The sequence below is a fragment of the Lepidochelys kempii genome, chromosome 2 (assembly GCF_965140285.1).
Source record: "Lepidochelys kempii isolate rLepKem1 chromosome 2, rLepKem1.hap1, whole genome shotgun sequence".
Classification (NCBI taxonomy): domain Eukaryota; kingdom Metazoa; phylum Chordata; order Testudines; family Cheloniidae; genus Lepidochelys; species Lepidochelys kempii.
In genome coordinates this window covers 90061714-90079655 of record NC_136381.1, presented here as the reverse complement: position 1 = coordinate 90079655, position 17942 = coordinate 90061714, and the positions used below count along the sequence as shown (strand labels likewise).

At 40.6% G+C, this 17942-nt stretch overlaps 1 protein-coding gene across 1 annotated transcript in view; it reads left to right on the top strand.

The window, feature by feature from the left end:
- Window positions 1-17942, top strand: part of PIEZO2 (piezo type mechanosensitive ion channel component 2) — a 454182-nt gene that overhangs the window by 358727 nt on the left and 77513 nt on the right. Inside the window, exons 21-28 of the mRNA XM_073331610.2 lie at window positions 1072-1232; window positions 2045-2221; window positions 2410-2535; window positions 4052-4252; window positions 6267-6471; window positions 6604-6705; window positions 7267-7432; window positions 16961-17204. Of these exons, the coding sequence (XP_073187711.2) occupies window positions 1072-1232; window positions 2045-2221; window positions 2410-2535; window positions 4052-4252; window positions 6267-6471; window positions 6604-6705; window positions 7267-7432; window positions 16961-17204 (1382 nt within the window). The remainder of the gene's footprint in view (window positions 1-1071; window positions 1233-2044; window positions 2222-2409; window positions 2536-4051; window positions 4253-6266; window positions 6472-6603; window positions 6706-7266; window positions 7433-16960; window positions 17205-17942) is intronic.

Sequence of the window (17942 nt, the reverse complement as noted above, 5' to 3'; positions counted from 1 at the left end):
CTGTCTGGCTCCTCCCTTCAGTTTTTTCCTTTCTGAACCAAGGATATGGAACCTAACAGTGTCCAAGCGGGGGTCACTTCCACATAATGCTGGGCCTCAGGAGCACTGGGGGCTTGCCTCTGGCTGGCCCCATCTTTTGCCTTCCTTTTCCTGGGTGCCACACAACCTTCTTAAACTGCTCCTCGCTGGCTTACATCTGTGACTGGCTCCTCCCTGCAAATTACATTTGTCAAAATAAATGAACAAAGTACATCTGTGATGCTACCTCTATGTTTTTTCATCAAGTCCTTCATTTATTGGTTAGCAAAATATGGTATTCTACGATGTAGTGTGTTATGTGTATGAAACAGAGCAGTACTAATGCTAAGTGTACAATGAAGGTAACTAAAAAGTTGTATTTCAAGCAAAACTCTGCAGGAGGGTTTGCAGACTCTATTACAGTATATTGCTCTTCCCAGAGGACTGTGTAAACATCTGAGAGACTTGTGAACATGTTTTTAATCATCTCAGTGGCATATTCAGCTTTTAGAAAGCAGTGTTCGGCCATATGCTAGCGTCAGGCAGTCTTTTCCATTTCCACATTGTCACTCTCAGCAATACCATTTTCAGGGTTGGAATGTGATTCTGCTCAAAGCTGACATAAAGATTTGCTAGGAAGAAATATCCTCTGTGAATTACTTTCATGTTTACACTTTTCTGAACAAAATAGGACCATATCCACTAAATATAATCAAACTAAACTGATTTAGTTCTACAAGATCAATGGGTGGATTAAGGCAGGGATCCATGGATTCACAGATTCACAGATCCAGGCCCTGGGTCTGCAGGGGCCATTGGATGCACAGTCAGTGCTACAAGTACTTTTGTAGTGGGTAGTCTTTGATTTGTTGTTGTGGTGGGCCCCATTTTGTCTTAATCCACCATTGAAAGTCAGAGCTGATTTTACTCACCTTAATGTCTCTTGTTTGGGGGCTGAGCGGAAAAAATCCTGTCTTACTATTTTCTACTGGATAGAGAAGTAACAAAGGTAAAGAGAGTTTTTCAGTGACTCCGTTGGGTTTGTCTTTGCAGATTTAAAAAATAAGTGGCACCTGGTGATCGACCGCCTCACAGTGCTATTCTTGAAATTTCTGGAATATTTTCATAAACTGCAAGTTTTTGTGTGGTGGCTTTTGGAGCTGCATATTATCAAAATTGTTTCTTCATACATCATCTGGGTCACAGTGAAAGAGGCAAGTAAAACCCGTGCTGACAAAATCTCATCCTTCTATTGACGCTTCTTGGCTCCACAGCAAACACTTGGGCCAAACCTCATTCCAACCTACTTCTTAGGTGCAGGCTTAACTGCGGTTCCATGGTCCAGCTGGGCTCTCCAGATGCTGGTGCCTAATCAAACCCTGAAGTCCCATCTTAAATTAAAGTCATCAGTTGGGAATGGGGACCCCTCTCACACAGCAAATCTCCAGTCCTCTCCACCAATGAAGATACTACGGTTTTTGTTTAATTTTTTGGGAACCAAAGTCATAGTCCCTCTGTCTTTCTCCATCCCACCAGCAGCCCCTTCAGATGAGAGGGAGAACTCTAGTGTGCCTAGAAAATAATTTATGAGAGTCCCCTACCACAAAAATCAACCTTTCTACCAACCCGAACAGTCCACTGTGTACACCTTGTTGCTGCAAAAAAAAGCAGGGCCACAGGTTTGGCCCTTTTTATTTAAAACCATACTTGTAGAGTGAGCATGCCACTGTGTGGGTTAGAGGTGCTAATAGTATTTTGAAGTTAGAATTGTTTCCAACCTAATTGATTACTATGTTTTCCACCAGCCACTAACTGCTGTTGAGTTTCAGGGACATCCATGTCTAGCATCACATCGAGAGCTGTTTTAAATGTTTATTTCGTTACTTTTCTTAGATCTTGTTTTCGGCCCTTTGTTTTGAAGGATTTTTCAGTGACTGTTGTGTGTGAGGTATTGTAGGTGTAAAAGGTCACGTTAAGGTGCCTGGTCATCTGGCTGCTCTGTGTAATTTCTGTTTTGTGTTTTCAGGTGTCTCTGTTTAACTTTGTGTTTTTGATTGCCTGGGCTCTTGCTTTGCCATATGCTCAATTCCGCCCATTGGCATCAAGTGTCTGCACTGTTTGGACATGTGTGATTATCGTCTGCAAAATGTTATATCAGCTCACATCTATTGACCCTAGCACCTTTTCCAGTAACTGTACAATGGTGAGTAGTAGTGCATATTAAGAGTTTAATTGCTAGGTACTTCAGTGAAAGGACAGAGCCAAAGGAAGCATGTGAAGTGTTCAAAGCTGCGGTTCAGCTGATGTGTTTCTGCTGAGCCATCATGATTCCTGCCCCTAGTGGCTCCAAAGAGATTCTAACGAAAGAACTTATCGTTGTTTGCGTTTTAGCCTACAGAAAATGAAACTGACATAGGCAGTGAAGAACTGAAGACGTCGCTTCTCTACAGCGCACCCATTGATCCTACAGAGTGGGTTGGATTAAGGAAGTCTTATCCCCTGCTTGTATACTTAAGGGTAACTGCTCTACATTTTTCTGTGTTTAGACTGACTGCCTCTTACTCCCGATGAACTTTTCAATACCCTTGAAATGGATCATGTGCCCCCACCCCCCCGCGCGCACACACACACACACACACAATACATCATTCCATGAATTGTGAGCTGTGGGCAATGGAGAAAAAAAAATGTGATGTACGGTTAGGGGGCAAGTGCCCTGCTATGCATGATTCCTAAGCCCCTAACTCAAGGAAATTCCATGCAATAATTCAGATAAAATGCACAGGGAACCATAGCTCTCTTGCGCTACTATGGATTAAAAGAATGTCAAGAAATTTGACTTACAAGATTTGTAAGAAGTAACAACATACATCCACTTCAGATATTATAAGATCTAAGATAAATGTTCGATCTGGATAATTGTCCCTGGCTGCCAGCACATTTTACCTGCAATTATTTTTTTAAAACTTTTATCCCTTAGAAACAACTTGGGAAAAATGTTGTGGATTTTTTGGGAGGTGGGGGTAGGGGGAGGGGAAACAGCAATAATCCTGTCTTTATTCTAGTTTTTGTTCTGTTTAATGCAGGCAGGGTGTGTTTTGTTACTTTCATTTGGATTAAACATTTCTTAGTTTTACTCTATGTCAGCACCCGAAGGCTATCCTGCATGACTCCCTTAGGATTAGAGAGTGTCTGAAGTCCTTTACTTAATGATTTAGGATAAGAAGTTCTGCATGGAAAATGGCTGAAAAAATCATAGTTGAGTCACTGCACCTTTAGATTATATCACAGGTTTAATGATCACTTGTGACTCCTCCTGAATTAAAAAAAACAATCAGTGACTTACTTCACCTACCTGTATGGTACCTTCATTGGCCTGCAGATTTATGTTCGTTCTGAACACAGTCATCAGATTAGTTGAAATTAGAACTACACCCTTCTGCAGAGGGTAACTTTCTCAGTGCTGACCCAGCCCATTTCAGGTTCTCTGCTTCCTATCTTCATGTGATTTCAGCAATACAAGGCCAAAATTTGGGACAGATGCACAGTTTCTGGTCTTTTATCACATAAAAGATACTGTCTGGCAGTACTTAATAGTGCTGCTGTTCCCTCTTTCACCAACACAGGCAAAGTGAACAGCCCACATAAATTAGGGTTATGAAAACAACACCAAAAGAACTCTATCAAGCACTTCCATTGTTTCGTTGGTGAGAACAGAAGTCAGTGGCCTTGCAGGTATTCGAGTATGAATTCAGAGTCTCAGTTGTCAAGACACCTGCAGTGAGGAACAGTAGGTCTCTCTACCCCCTCCAGAGGGAGGAACAGAAATTGTGGAATTGGTAAACCCTTGATGCATTTTATGACTCAAGTAAACTTCCCATTTTGAAATTGAATCCCAGAACATTTTGGTATTGCAGCAATATTAAACAATAACATCCACTAGAATATTCATTGATTATGCTTCTCAGAAAATATTTCCAATTCCTCATATTTCAGTTTTGATTTTATCTTCTTTTTATTGCTTCTTTTGTAGAATAACTTACTGATGCTGGCTATTCTGGCCTTTGAAGTTACAATTTACCGGCATCAGGAGTACTACAGATGTCGAAATAATCTTACTGCACCTGTGACTAAAACCATTTTCCATGACATTACAAGATTACATTTGGATGATGGACTCATAAACTGTGCCAAGTATTTCATAAACTACTTCTTCTACAAGTTTGGGTTGGAGGTAAATAACATATTCATGTGGTTAAGACAATGATTCCCAACCTGGTGTTGTTTTGTTTTGTTGGTTCCAGTTAGAGATGTACTGACAACCTGCTGCTTCCTCATCTGCTACTCTCACTAGGGCCAGAGTTGTCTGGGCACAGTTACCACCATCTCTTCCCCTTCTCCATCTTCCCCTCCCCATGCTTTTTCTCTTGTTTTTCTCTTTTCTTTTCAATATACTTGTTTCTCATTCCTGTGCTCTGTTTCTAATTCACCAAAAGGGAAGGCTGTGTGCTATTCAGGGAGGGATTGGCAAGGGGCATCCACTGATGTCACCCACAACTGAGTTGAGTACCATGGGAGCAGAGGAGAAAAGCGGCAGCTGGCAGGCTACTGTCTATGGCTAACTACATGTTAGCTGTTCTTGCACCTGCTGCACTCTGGACTGTTGCAGGATCTGGGAAAAGAAAGAAGTCACTCTTTATTTTAGTATTATTTATATTTTGGTAGATCCAAGAAGCTTGGTTCTGCACTGTGCTTCTTGGGTTCAAGAGCCTACTACTTAAATAGACAAGATAGACAAAGCATGAGCAGGGAAAGATACAGGGGAAGTGATTTTCCCAAGGTCACGTGGCAGGTCAGTGGCAGATCTGGAAGTAGAACCTGAGCTCCTGAGTCTCAGGCCAATGCTGTATTCCATGGATAAAGTTGCTCTGCTTTGCGAGCCACAGCACGGGTAAAGGGGTAGGGCAGATCTGAGGTTAGAAGTGAGCTGTAGCTCACGAAAGCTCATGCTCAAATAAATTGGTTAGTCTCTAAGGTGCCACAAGTACTCCTTTTCTTCTTCCTCCTTCTGTATCTCTTGTTTGGCCTGCATCTCTGTCTAGCTCCCACCTTCCCTCTGCCTTCCCTTCCCTGCCAGTCTGGCACCAACTCATACAGACAAAGCAAAATTTAATCCATCTTGAAAAAAAAGTAATGCTGAGTAAATACCTCATAAAACACTTATAAATATTTGCTTGAATAGAACAGTGAATTTGCTTCAGCTATGTTCACACCCTTTTGTGTTCAATTTTCATTAATATTCAAATGAAGAAAATTAGTGTAGTGGCAAGAATGTTTGTGTAAAAGGCAAGTTTTAAGCAAACTTTAGAGAATACCTGCAGAAAGCAAGTTTTCAGCTCATGTGCATAACTATTTGCAGTGGAAACCCAATTATAAGTTGCTGTGTGCCTATGAGTCTAATCAGAACTAACCAACATCTCTCTCAAATTCCAAATAGTCAATGTAATGAATGGTTAACAAGCAATCCTTGGGAGCAATTCACCAAAATTAGTTAGCCACAAAAATTGAGACCATCACTGTTTGAGAGCAGTTCCTGGAGAGAGAAATGATGAAATTCATTGACTAAATGATTCACTATGAATTATTCACTGAGTTCTAAAAGAAAGTGTTGCATCATAGCATCACCTAAAGGCACTGTTTTAAGTGCAACCAGAGAGTAGAAACTACCCTGGGAAAAAGAGCTTCAAAAATAATGGCGAACCACTTCAGAACAATTGAGCTGTTTGTCTATAGTAAACAAAAGTTACATTGTCACAAAGCTTATTCTTTTTATGTGGTTCCCACCTGAGGATGCCCTCCAGTTATTATTTTTCTTTATGAGTTCATTCTTTTAACATCTGTAAGTAGTATCAAAATATATGTCTATGTAACATGCATTGCTTGGCAACAATTAAGCATTTCCAATCTAGGCTTTATCATGACTACGTTCTGGCCATTTTCTATCTTTTTAGTAGCATGAAATGGAAACTTGCTTTACAGTTGCATTGAGATAGTCAGTGATGATAGAAAATTACACAAAGTGTGGGGTGGTGGAGGACTATTAACCATGTCAGAGGCTTAGTATGTGAAGAGCTACACTCAGCTACATCAAGTTTCCAAGAATCAGATTGAAAAGCTAATTTATTATATCTGCCCTGACCATCTCAGGGATTCTAAGTGCTGCATATTTTTCTTTACTTCTTCCACAGACCTGTTTCCTACTGTCAGTTAATGTAATTGGTCAACGAATGGATTTCTTTGCCATGATTCATGCCTTCTGGTTAATTGCTGTATTATATCGACGTAGAAGAAAAGCTATTGCAGAGATCTGGCCAAAGTACTGCTGTTTTCTGGCATGCACCATTATATTCCAGTATTTCATTTGTATTGGCATTCCACCTGCTCCTTGTAAAGGTAGGGTCACTTACCTTTTATGGTCATTTGCTCTTACAGGAAACTGCTGGAAAACTGACAGATACTTTAAAGAAAATGAAGTAATTGTTATAAACTATTGATTACATTTTTGCGTGCTTCCTTTTATTGTAGACTATCCATGGAGAAGCCTTAATGCCAACTTCAACTCCAACATCATAAAGTGGTTATACTTTCCAGACTTCATTGAAAGACCAAATCCTATTTTTCTTGTCTGTAAGTATTTTAGCACAGGCTATGAAAGTTGTTTACTTTTCTTTGGTTTCAAATCATGCAAAAGTATAATACAAAGGTTTTATTTGTTTCGAAGAAGCAGCAATACAGGGCATTATTATTATATTTATTACTTAGATCCTAGAGGCCTTATTCATGGAGCAGGACCACATTGTGCTAGTCATTATACCAACACAGTACATTGAACAGTAATTGTGTTTTTATCAAATCAGTGCATTCAAATGTTCAGTAATTTATGCAACTGGTACATTCTCATTTTTCTTTAATAAAGCTGAATAAAAAGTGATGAATTCTGTTTCCTCCCTTTAATCTCCTTCTCAGAAAAAATCATGGAAGTGGAATAATCAGGTGAAAATGAAATGTAGCAACAAATGTCAAACTTGTATTACAGTGCATCATAGATAATGCAATCTCTCAGGGATCATTGTAAGAACTACTGTGCTGTGATTAGATGATAACATTTCACCAATAGCATTCAGCATTCCACACCATAGAACTGAGATAATGGCTGAAGTTCTCAAGGTGATATCTTCATTTTTCCAGACGATTTCATGTTGCTGCTCTGTGCATCCTTACAAAGACAAATGTTTGAGGATGAAAATAAGGCTGCTGTGCGAATCATGGCTGGGGACAATGTGGAAATTTGCATGAACCTTGATGCAGCATCATTTAGCCAGCACAACCCAGTTCCCGACTTCATTCACTGCCGGTAATGTCGGGTGTGGAATATTTTGAAATTACAATGTATCTTCTTTTTTAAATTCTCTGTTTTGAAGGTATCTGTAATAGAAGAGTGTTTGAATTTTGGCTTCCAACTCTATTGAGATCTGTCTTAATTTTTCCCATTTTACAACATGCAACTTGTGCAGCAGTAAGTTATTTATTTTCCATAAGAAATAGCTGGAAAGAGTATATGGTACTACCTAGGAGGCTCTTTCCAACACAGGTGAGCATGTTTCTGAATATCTCGGTGTAGCTGGCCCACTGATGGTGGTCTCGATGGTGCCATGCGGAAGGTACAGATCAACAGCATTGCAGGTGGAGTTCAAGGAGGGATTGTGCCTGAAGGAGCAAAATCCTTTCCTAGGTTTCCTGGTGAGTACATGGTGGTACACCTGATCTATTCCTTGTCTTCTCTGCCCCATGCACTTGTGCGAGACCAAGTTAGTCTGGCCCTGTCTCTGTATCTCTTTAATACCACAAATGTATTTATCAGTTAATTACGTCTTGCTGCTTTGCTCAAAATTGAAGAAGGTCATACACTATTTAAACAAACAAAAATCTTCTCTGGAAAAGAAGAAGATTCTTCACTCAACCCAAATAAGAGGACATAAAGCTGTCTCATATGGACAGCTGAGGATTTCCCCTGCATGACACCCCCTTCCCACCCATGGACTTTGGAGGTCTGTTTTGGTGGTGTGGGGTAAAAAAAAGAGGTGGAGCCAGAAACACACTGCACCAGCCAATCTTTGGCAGATGGAGCAGCTCTTATGTAACGACTTCAGCTGTTGAAAATTAGAGCAGCTCATAATCCTGGAGCCATCTTCTCCCTGCTCCTCAACTGCTGCGTGTGTAAGCTCAGCACAGCTGGCCATCTAGCCTGATGCATTTCTGAAGGTTTGGTGCAATATTTACAAGAATATCTATGGGGGAAACTTCATTAGCGTCTACGTTTTGCCCCCTAGATGTTTGTTGTGACTCAGAAAGCATGTTATGCTCAGATGGCTGAGAGGGAGCAGAGTGGAAAACTGTTTTTAATTGATAAACAGTTATTATTTCACCAGACACTCATTGTAATTGCAATCCCTTCATAAAATCTTTAAATGAATCCTATTGTTTCTACTGGAACCTGTGGCCAAAGCCATGAATAGCTTTGAAGGTGAACTCACTGAAATGCATTCAGCCGACATGCTTATTCGGAGATTATAGCACTTGATGCGCTCTGCTGCCATTGAGAACAGGCAACTGTTGATAGCAGGGTGAGGCCTGGTGCCACCATCTCCCTACTAGATATTGCACCAAGTGGAGATGATTTCCTGGAGTCTTAGCAGCAGCCAGAAATACCTACAGAAAATGTCTGCCACAGTGGGGCTTAATTGGGAGGAATGAAGGGAAGGGAGTGGCGTTGACTCCAATACTACAGGAAGAGTATTAACTTCCACTTGTTGCCACAGCTGCCACATCCACTTTAGCTCTGAGCTCATATTTGAGGAGAGTGCACCGGAGATGAAGATGGTTCCAAGCTGTCATTGAGTTAGGGGTTCCGGGCAAGAGCATCACTGGTGAGAATGCCAGGGGACAGTGCGAATGTGTTGTGATTTTCCTGATTTGGGTCAGAAAAATCACTGTGACTAGTGTCAATGAATCTACATTTAAAAGTTCTCTTCAGAAATAAAAGGGCTAAAGACTCACTTCGCTTGGCATTTTTTTTTTAATGTCCACAGGAGTCTGGTGGACATGCTTATCACTCCAGGGAATAACTGCCCAACTGCACCTTTTCCCATCATAACATCAGTCCTTTGCACTGCAACTCGTCAAGCTCTTTCAAATAAATTTCATTTTAGCTTTTTTCGGAAAAGCTGGTTTTAGCAGATTTTCAAAAAGTAATGATTGACTTATTTTTATCTAAATCGAGAATAACTTGTTCGAATCCCAGAAATATGGGAGAAATTGTCTGCTGGCAAAATATGAAGAACCTGCAGCACAAAGAATGTACTCTGAAGATTTTTGGATAGGAGACAAAATCAGACTTTTATTGGGAAATAAACCTCAACCTTAACTGGACTGCTGCCTTTCCATAAACTTTAGGACCAAATTCTCCCTTTTGAGTCATACGTAAAATTCCTTAAAGTCCTAGGTCACTCTATGTATATTCAAAGGCAGTATTTGGGATGTGATGAGAAAATAGACTCTTATATAGGTAATTAACAGTATACAGCCTTTTCAGAAAAGGTTTGCTGCTCACATTTATGGGGTGGCAATGTTGTCGCTGGAAAGTATTGGATATGAAAAACAGAAAATCCAGAGAAACAATCTGTTTAATTGTGTTAGGGTGAACACACAAGTTTGTGACTATATTTGTTCTGGTTAAGCATGGAAATGTATGTGCCTTTTATATTTGATGCATTTATGTTGTGTAGATCTGTTGTGTAGAGACTCATGTTGTGTAGAAAATAAAATGAAAAATAAGGCAGAAAAAGGAACAAGAAAAGGAAACTTGTTAGAAAACTCAGGGACCAAATAAGCAACAGCAATCTCATGACTTTCACGTTGGTTACTATATTTTACCAGGGTATACACTACATGGAGACTCTGAGACTAAAATATCAACTGGTTTAGCCATATTTAGAGATTCTGAGTTTTGAATTGTTCATTGTTCATAGACTGGAGTAACAGCATGTTAGTTGGACTGAGAAAACTCTTGTATTTGATAAAAGTTCCTCTCTTTAAGATAATAGAGCCAAGCATTTTGAGAGGCGTTCAGGTAACCTTGACGCATATCTATTGGCTATGTCTCATCGTTGTTTGCAAGAACGAGGGGCTTATCTTCCTTTAATCTAAAGTGAGCTAGTGCCTGGTCTTCAGAAGTTTTGAAAGTAGCAGGTCCCACTGACTACAGGAAGACAGCGCATGCTGATGAGCAGAATGAGGAGGTCCTTTTTTCTAGTATCACTGAGAAATTAGAATAAGCCCTAAAACTAAACAAATTAGATTTACTTAAATCAGTCATAGTCAAAGAAGTGACTGTAAAAATGACATAATATCATGCCAGTTTTTCTCCCTATAAGACTTCCATGTAAAATATGCTCAGCTCACAAGTCAGAAAGATGATTTTTCTAGCTGTCAGTATTGCAAATTCACTCTGAGATCTAAAGATCAAGCTGTGTCCTTCCTCACTGGTGTGTCATCACTAGTAATAAAGATTCTGAATTGTAATTTAGCTGACCGTTTATTCTGAAGCAGAACAGAGTCATATTCCTTATAGCTACATTACACCTGCCATGCAAACTGGAAGTTTTCAAATCTTTTCTAAAGCCTCGTGGCTGACTTTCTAGATAGATTCTCTTCTTCCCTCTTTCTGAGCAAGTGAACCTCTAAAGGAAGGAGAGCATCATGGTGGATTGGTTCACCATGAGCTATCTATTAATAACAAGAATAGTAATGGTCCCTACCAAGAGGAGCTTGGACCTCCATGTGTTTCAGGACATTTACTATAATCTGGGACACCTATTTGAATAGCTTAGCTCCACCCTATCAGCAAAACTCTCTCCTTCCTGCTCATGATCATTTGAGTCTAAGACTCTGGGGACATGATATATTTTCATGGGATCTCTGATTCTGGAGAAAAGAACATTCATGAAAGAGTGTTGGCCCCTGCAGTCCAACTACCCTTGGTTTTAGAACCTAAATCTGTGATTGCAATGCATTCCTAGAAATGCCCTATACGACTGCATTGAAGGTTTGATCCTGTTCTTCAGCCCGGAATGCTTACACTGACCGTGTGGAGATTGAGCAAGGCAGATAGACTGCTAAAGGTTTTTCCAAGGAGTTTAGTGACTGAGTCATGCTCAGAGGCAGTCAACTTCTGTCCTTGATCCCTAGATTTGAAATACTTTCTCCCCATTCAAGTTCCAAAAGAAGTTGAATGTGCATTCCCGTTCCCATATTCTGTAATGGGCCTGTACTTGAATTTTCATATGCTCACTGAGTCCAGTTCAAAACTCAGGCAGTTTTATGTTAATTAGCCTTTTGTTTACCTGTGCTGTGTCCCAGTCCTCCTTTGCTGTATCAGAGAAAGTGTCTTTCAGTGTGCAAAGCAAGTTCTGGAATTGTACTGATCTCTCACTCAGAGTTTTGTAAAAGTTAACAGTTTCTGTCTTTCTAAACAGAAATCCATCAAGAGTTCAGTGTCATGACAAGATGCCATTTTTACAATCACTTCTCTGACTACGACTGATTTGTTCAAGACTGTATGCCATTAACCAAATGGCTATATGCAAAATTATTAAATTCCATTCTGCAGTAGCCAATTTCATTGATTCATAGTGCAAAAGCATCTGCTTCTGAAATTTATAAGGTGGCCACCTGTTCATTTCCTCATAACTTCCTCTTGAACTACCAGATTGATCTGTACTTGTTTATTAATGTTACTTTGCATTAGTTCTCCGAGAGTAGTTATATATAATAAGTTCCTAGCCCTCCTCCTCTCCCTCCAAAGGCCTAGCTTGTGATATTTGCTAATTGTAATTGTTGCTGGGTAGACTAGGAGAAGGAGGACATACATCAAGGGAAGATTACTCACCAGTAATTCTGTTTGTTGTAGTCCTCTTTTCCTGTGCTACATCTCTTCTGCTCCCCTCAAGAAGTGCTGCTTGGTGTAGTTTTTCTTTGATCTTATTATATATGTCTTTGTTCTGGAAGTCTTGGATTTGACTAATCTTTTGTCTTCTTACTTCTGGTTGGTAAAGCCACAGGCTTCCTTGTTTTGGATTTGCTGTTTAGAAAGGAAAAAGAGAGGACTAGGGAAAAGAGAATTGCTGTTGAGTAATTTTCCCTTAATTCCCTTATTTTGTAAGTGTGGGATCAGATTATGCCCAGTGTATCAGTATGTATTTATTTTCTTGAACCCAGAAATGTGTTAGTTGCCTTATAGAACAAATAGCAGACACAGTCCCTGCCCCAAGGAGCTTGCACTCTAAATTAGGTTTTACAATCTAAATTAAAACTATATTGACTTGAGTGCCTATGTAAACTAGCTTAACACCAGGGCTGAATTTGGCCCATGTCCTCTCTGTTGGGGCATTTCACATTTCCAAAGCATTGTATATGAGGTTTTAGTCAAACATCTCTCATTGCTGTCCATAAAGTGTCACATAGCAAAAATCTTACGTAACAACCTGAAGATTTTCTTCTGATTTTTCTCCTCTGAGGAGACACTTGACAGTAACTGTTCCAGTAGGCATTGCTAAAAGGCCTTTTATTACAGTAGGAACAATTGGAAAAAAGAACTTGTAACCAAACCAATTACTTAACTTTCCTGTTTCTGGAAAAATACTTGAGATCAACAGTGACAAATGAATCTGAAGGAAGAGATTTTCTGAAAGTCCAGATTTCACTCCACCCCCAGATTTCTCAGGGGATGCACAACTAAGCCTGCAGGAAACCACAAGTGAAGAAATTTTAAAAAACAAAACAAAGCCAAAGAATAAAAAGTAGGGACTTTCTAGAGGCCAAGCCAAGATGGCTTTACAGGCGGATCTCTGTTCCCACTGCTTGTGATGTGGGAAAATCCCAATTTAGAAGAACTCCTGTGCAAGAACCTAGAAATGGACAGAAAAAATACGGAGATATCAAAATATTTTAGTCCCTAACACCAGGACCTAATACCAGCATCTAACACAGAGCTGGCCCCTGTAACGCCTGCAACCAAGGAGACAACAGCAGGTGAAGCAGAAGACCACTCTCATAGGCCGATGTAATGCATTCTTTGGAACCACACATATTCTGACTTAGGTTAATGACAGAGGATCTGCAAATCATCATTACAGACTTCAGCTCAGACTCGCATGAAATAAACATTTTGTTGCTAATAAAAAGGGTTTTAACAACCAGTGCAACTTTGGATTTATGGTCTAAAGCAGGTGGAGACAAGAAAAAGGGAACTTACTGATAGAAGAGATGAACTTGAAAAACAGGAGAAGAAAAAATACCATTAAATGTAGGAAAGGCCCTGAAGAGATCTTATGAACTAGGTCCAATTAATTTTTCTTGCATATCCTGGAAGAAAACATGGGTAATCCAATACAAATAAAGCTTATTTTTGAAAGTGCTAATATAGCTAAAGGCAAAGGGAAAATCAACAAATCAGCGTTCAGCAGAGTGAAGGGGACTGCAGGGTTCAGTAGGGAAAAGGAGGAGAATGTGGGGTTCAGGAAGAAGACTGGGGGATAGAGCCATATGGAGGGCAGAAAAGGAGATTGACAGGGATGCAAGGAAACATCGGGGTGCATTAGAATAGGGCCAGAGAGGGACGATATGAGGGGTAGGAGACTCTGACGTGAAAGTCTTGGGCATAGGTAAATATACACGTGTGCCTATGGAACAAGAGACTGGTCAGGAAACATAAAGAGATGCGGGGGGTGACCTGAGTGAGAGGCAGCAAGAGAGATGGGGAGGGGAGAGCTGAGAACATGGAGAGGGAAGCAGGAGAATGTTGTGGGAAAGGGGGCAAAAGAGAGAGACAATTCCATTAGCCTGAAGAAGCATTGAGACATCAGTTACTGCTACAGGACACCAACATCTTGGCCGTCCTTAGTGGGTGCAGAAGAGTCTGACTGGTGTATCATAGACTCTGAGGCCAGAAAAAACCATTGTGATCATCTAGTCTGACCCCCTGCACTTCACGGGCCACACAGAACCTCTCCCACCCACTCCTATAATAGACTCAGAACCTTTGGCTGAGTTATCAACAGAGCTGGTAACCTTGCTTGAAGCTCCAAAGTACTAATTGGGCAATAGCATCCTTGTTTCAAAGGGGATGATGCTATAATAGTGATGCTGACCGGTGTCGTCATGCTGAGAAGTCTTGGCACCAGGATGCCAGCAGCTAAGCCGCAACATCACATAGTCATTCAGACTATCTGGAGCAGATTTTAAAGTAGATCAGTCTCTTTGCAGCTCATTGTTTTTCGCCTCACAGCAGATTTAACAGTATTGGAACCTCTTGTTAAACATTAAGAGGCATAAATAACAATCCCCTGTGGTGTAAAACAGTGGTTTTCAAACTGCGGATCGCGACCCAGTACTGGGTCGTGAAATGCAAGGCGCTGGGTCGCAGCGGCTCTGGTCAGCACCACCAACCAGACCATTAAAAGTCCCAGCGGCAGTGCTGCCCAGCTAAGGCAGGCTACTCCCTACCTGTTCTGACACCGCGCTGTGCCCCCCAGAAGTGGCCAGCAACAGGTCTGGCTCCTAGGCAGGGGGGCCCCAGGGCTCCGTGCACTGTCCCTGCCCCGAGCACTGGCTCCAAGGTCCCATTGGCTGGTTCCTGGCCAATGGGAGCTGGGTATGGGGGGGTGCCTGCAGGTGAGAGTCACGCGAAGCTAGACCTTCTGCTGGCTGCTTCTCGGACACAGTGCGGTCTGCAGTGCCAGGACAGGCGGGAAGCCTCTCTTAGCACCCCCACTGCACCGCTGACCTGGTGCCGCCCGAGGTAAACCCACGCCCCAACCCCGTGCCCAAATCCCCTGCCCCAGCCCTGAGCCCCCCCAAACCTGGAGCCCCTTCCTGCACCCCAAACTCCTCAACCCTGGCTGCACCCCAGAGCCTGCACCCCCAGCCCAGCTCTTGTTTTTCTCCTCCTTTGGAGTAAGAATGTTAAGGTAAGAATATTAAGGTGCACTGAATTATTTACATATTCAAAAATGAAAAAAAAAATGCATGAGTGTGTAATATGTGCTTTGTACTGTTATGTAGTCTATTTAATCCAGGCATAATTTAAATTTTAAAAAGAGATTATTCTAAAACCAGCCTCCTAATCCAAATGCCTCCCAAACTCTGTGTGGATGTTTTGCTCCAGAACTGAACTTTGTTGCAAGCCTCTGATTGAATGAAAACCCCAGATATACCTGAAGTTTGGAGGTGATTGCATCCAGACAGAACCCTTGAGGCTGATAGCCCAAGTCGGTAAAAAATGTAGAAAAATGCTTTTGATTAGATCTTTTTTGAGAGATTTCTTTTCAGCTTCAGTTTTTTTTCCTCTTTAGCTTTTCTCAAAAATGCTGATGCAGAATATGTAAGCACAATGGGACAAGGCTTCTCAAATATTGGATGATAAAAGTAGTGTCAGGAAGCAGATCTCTTCCCAGACATCCCACACATCAATAATTATTATGTAAAGGAACAGCAACACAACAGTACATCTTTTTCAGCAGAAGCACAGACAGTGCCATTTCAGTCACATCCAGGGGCCCCTGAAGACCTGTTCAATTGGGGCCCCCCGTTTACTTATTCTCCTGCAAAACTTATAAACAATTTGTTGTTTTGTGTTTTATCGCACAAAACCCAACAACATCTATAAAATTTTGACTGCAGTTTAGTCCTATTTAGTCCCAATAGTCTTATTACTTACAAGAAGTAAACCAGAAGGACCCTTTTTGTAACCTATCATTAAGTATCTCCCTGAGTGCAACTTAAGCAGGGAAAATATATAAATATAGACCAGCAAGACAGCTCCAGAAAGGTCTGGTGAGGCATGAGAATGTCAAGCAGGGGTTTCTTCACATGGCAATCTACAGTACAGTTGGCTCATTTACTCCTTAGGTAGTTTGGCACAGAAGGTGTGAATGTTCATGTCATGCTCTCCCTGCATGGTTTCCTGGAACAGCAGGTTTCACAGCTTGTGTGAGCTGATCCTGAACATCTGGAAGCAAAATATTCCAGTAAGGGAAACTAAGAATTCATTGGTTTGGAAATGGTTAGTTATACCTACTACTCCCTACAGCCTTTTGCACATTTTCTAATGGTAGTCTCTGTTCTCCTTGTAAGTGAATATTAAGTCAAGATTTTTGAAGAATCTGAAAATACTGCATTGTTCCTCCTTTCTCCCAATCAAGATGGATTTCAGATTGTCCTGTCTGAGGCCTCTTAGCGTAGCTTTCAGTAAATTATAACACACTGGCATTCTGCAGAAAACACCTCCCCAAACCTCTTACAGTTGATCTGCATTGAAGAAAGATATTTTTAGCAGCTGTCTTTGGAAATGGGGCCTCTCACCAGACTGAATTCTCTAGAAGTCATCAATAAGTATAGAATTGTTTGCAATGAGGTCATGCAGGTGGGTTTTAGAAATAGATTTGCTGAACAGTTACCCAGACTTCTTCAGCCATGAGCTCAAACAGTCTTTTACATGCATATAACATTGCCACATAAATCACGGCATCATGAAGTTTGTGAAGAATGTATTTTCCATCCTTTTATGATAAAGGACTTGATCCTGTAAGGTACTGAGCACTCTGCCACTGTTCATCAAAGCACTTAAGCTTGAATCAAGCACATGATGGGAGAAGTTACATTGGCTTTAGAGTTGAAGTTAAGCAGGTGTGTAAGAGCTTTGCTGAGTCAAGATCAGAGTGCTCTGCACTTTGTAGGGTTAAGTCAGTAGTGGGCAAAAATGTGTAGGAAAATGATCAGAAAAAGTTTAGTAATTTTTTTCCTTGTTTCTGTCTTCTTGTTACAGATCCTACTTAGATATGTATAAAGTGATAATATTTAGTTACCTCTTCTGGTTTGTGCTTACTATCATCTTCATCACGGGAACTACAAGGATCAGCATATTTTGTATGGGTTACTTGGTGGCCTGTTTCTATTTCCTGCTCTTTGGTGGTGATCTATTACTGAAACCTATCCGAAGCATTCTACGTTATTGGGACTGGCTGATTGCATACAATGTCTTTGTGATTACAATGAAAAACATACTGTCGGTAAGTGGCTGCATCTATAGTTTCAGTGCTGAATGCTGTTGTGGGTTAGTTGCAAAAGTGTGCAGTCATTAAGCAGTCCTAAAACCTTCCTTTCAGCATCACAAAATTGTACTAATGCATGCAAGAGTCTTCCATGTTTCATTCAGAAACTGTAAATACAGTATCCAAAATTACTGTGGGTTTCTATATTATAAGAAAATGTGTACCTATTTTGGTCAGTCCAACTGTCTGAAAGTTCACAAGGTAAGAAGCAATTCTCAAGGAGCCAAATCCTGAATTCTTTACTTGGGAAAGCTCTCTTTTGAAGTCTGTAGAAGCTTTGTGTGAGTAAGAACTCTGTAAGGACTACAAGTCTGTAAGGTCTACAATGAATAGAGTGTTTGTGTCATTATGGTGTTTAATTATAATTGGCATTTTGGAGCCACTGGACAGTCATCATGCTAAGAAGTTTTGTAGTTTCTGACACTGAGAATAGGGGGCCTGATGCAAGAGATGGCAAACCAGCTTCTAGTTTCCTTTAATTCTGGTCTAAGTTTCAATTGAAAATGTCAATATTTAACTCTTAAAGGCTTTATTTAACTATTAGGGTTCTTTTTATGAATGTTAAACCATTAGTTAAAGAACACTCCTATGATGCCTCCGATAAGCTGAGAAAAGCCAAAAATTTAAAATGTTATAAAAGATAACTTTAAATGTATTTTTTGCAATTGTAGCTTACCTTTGAACATTTTTACTGCT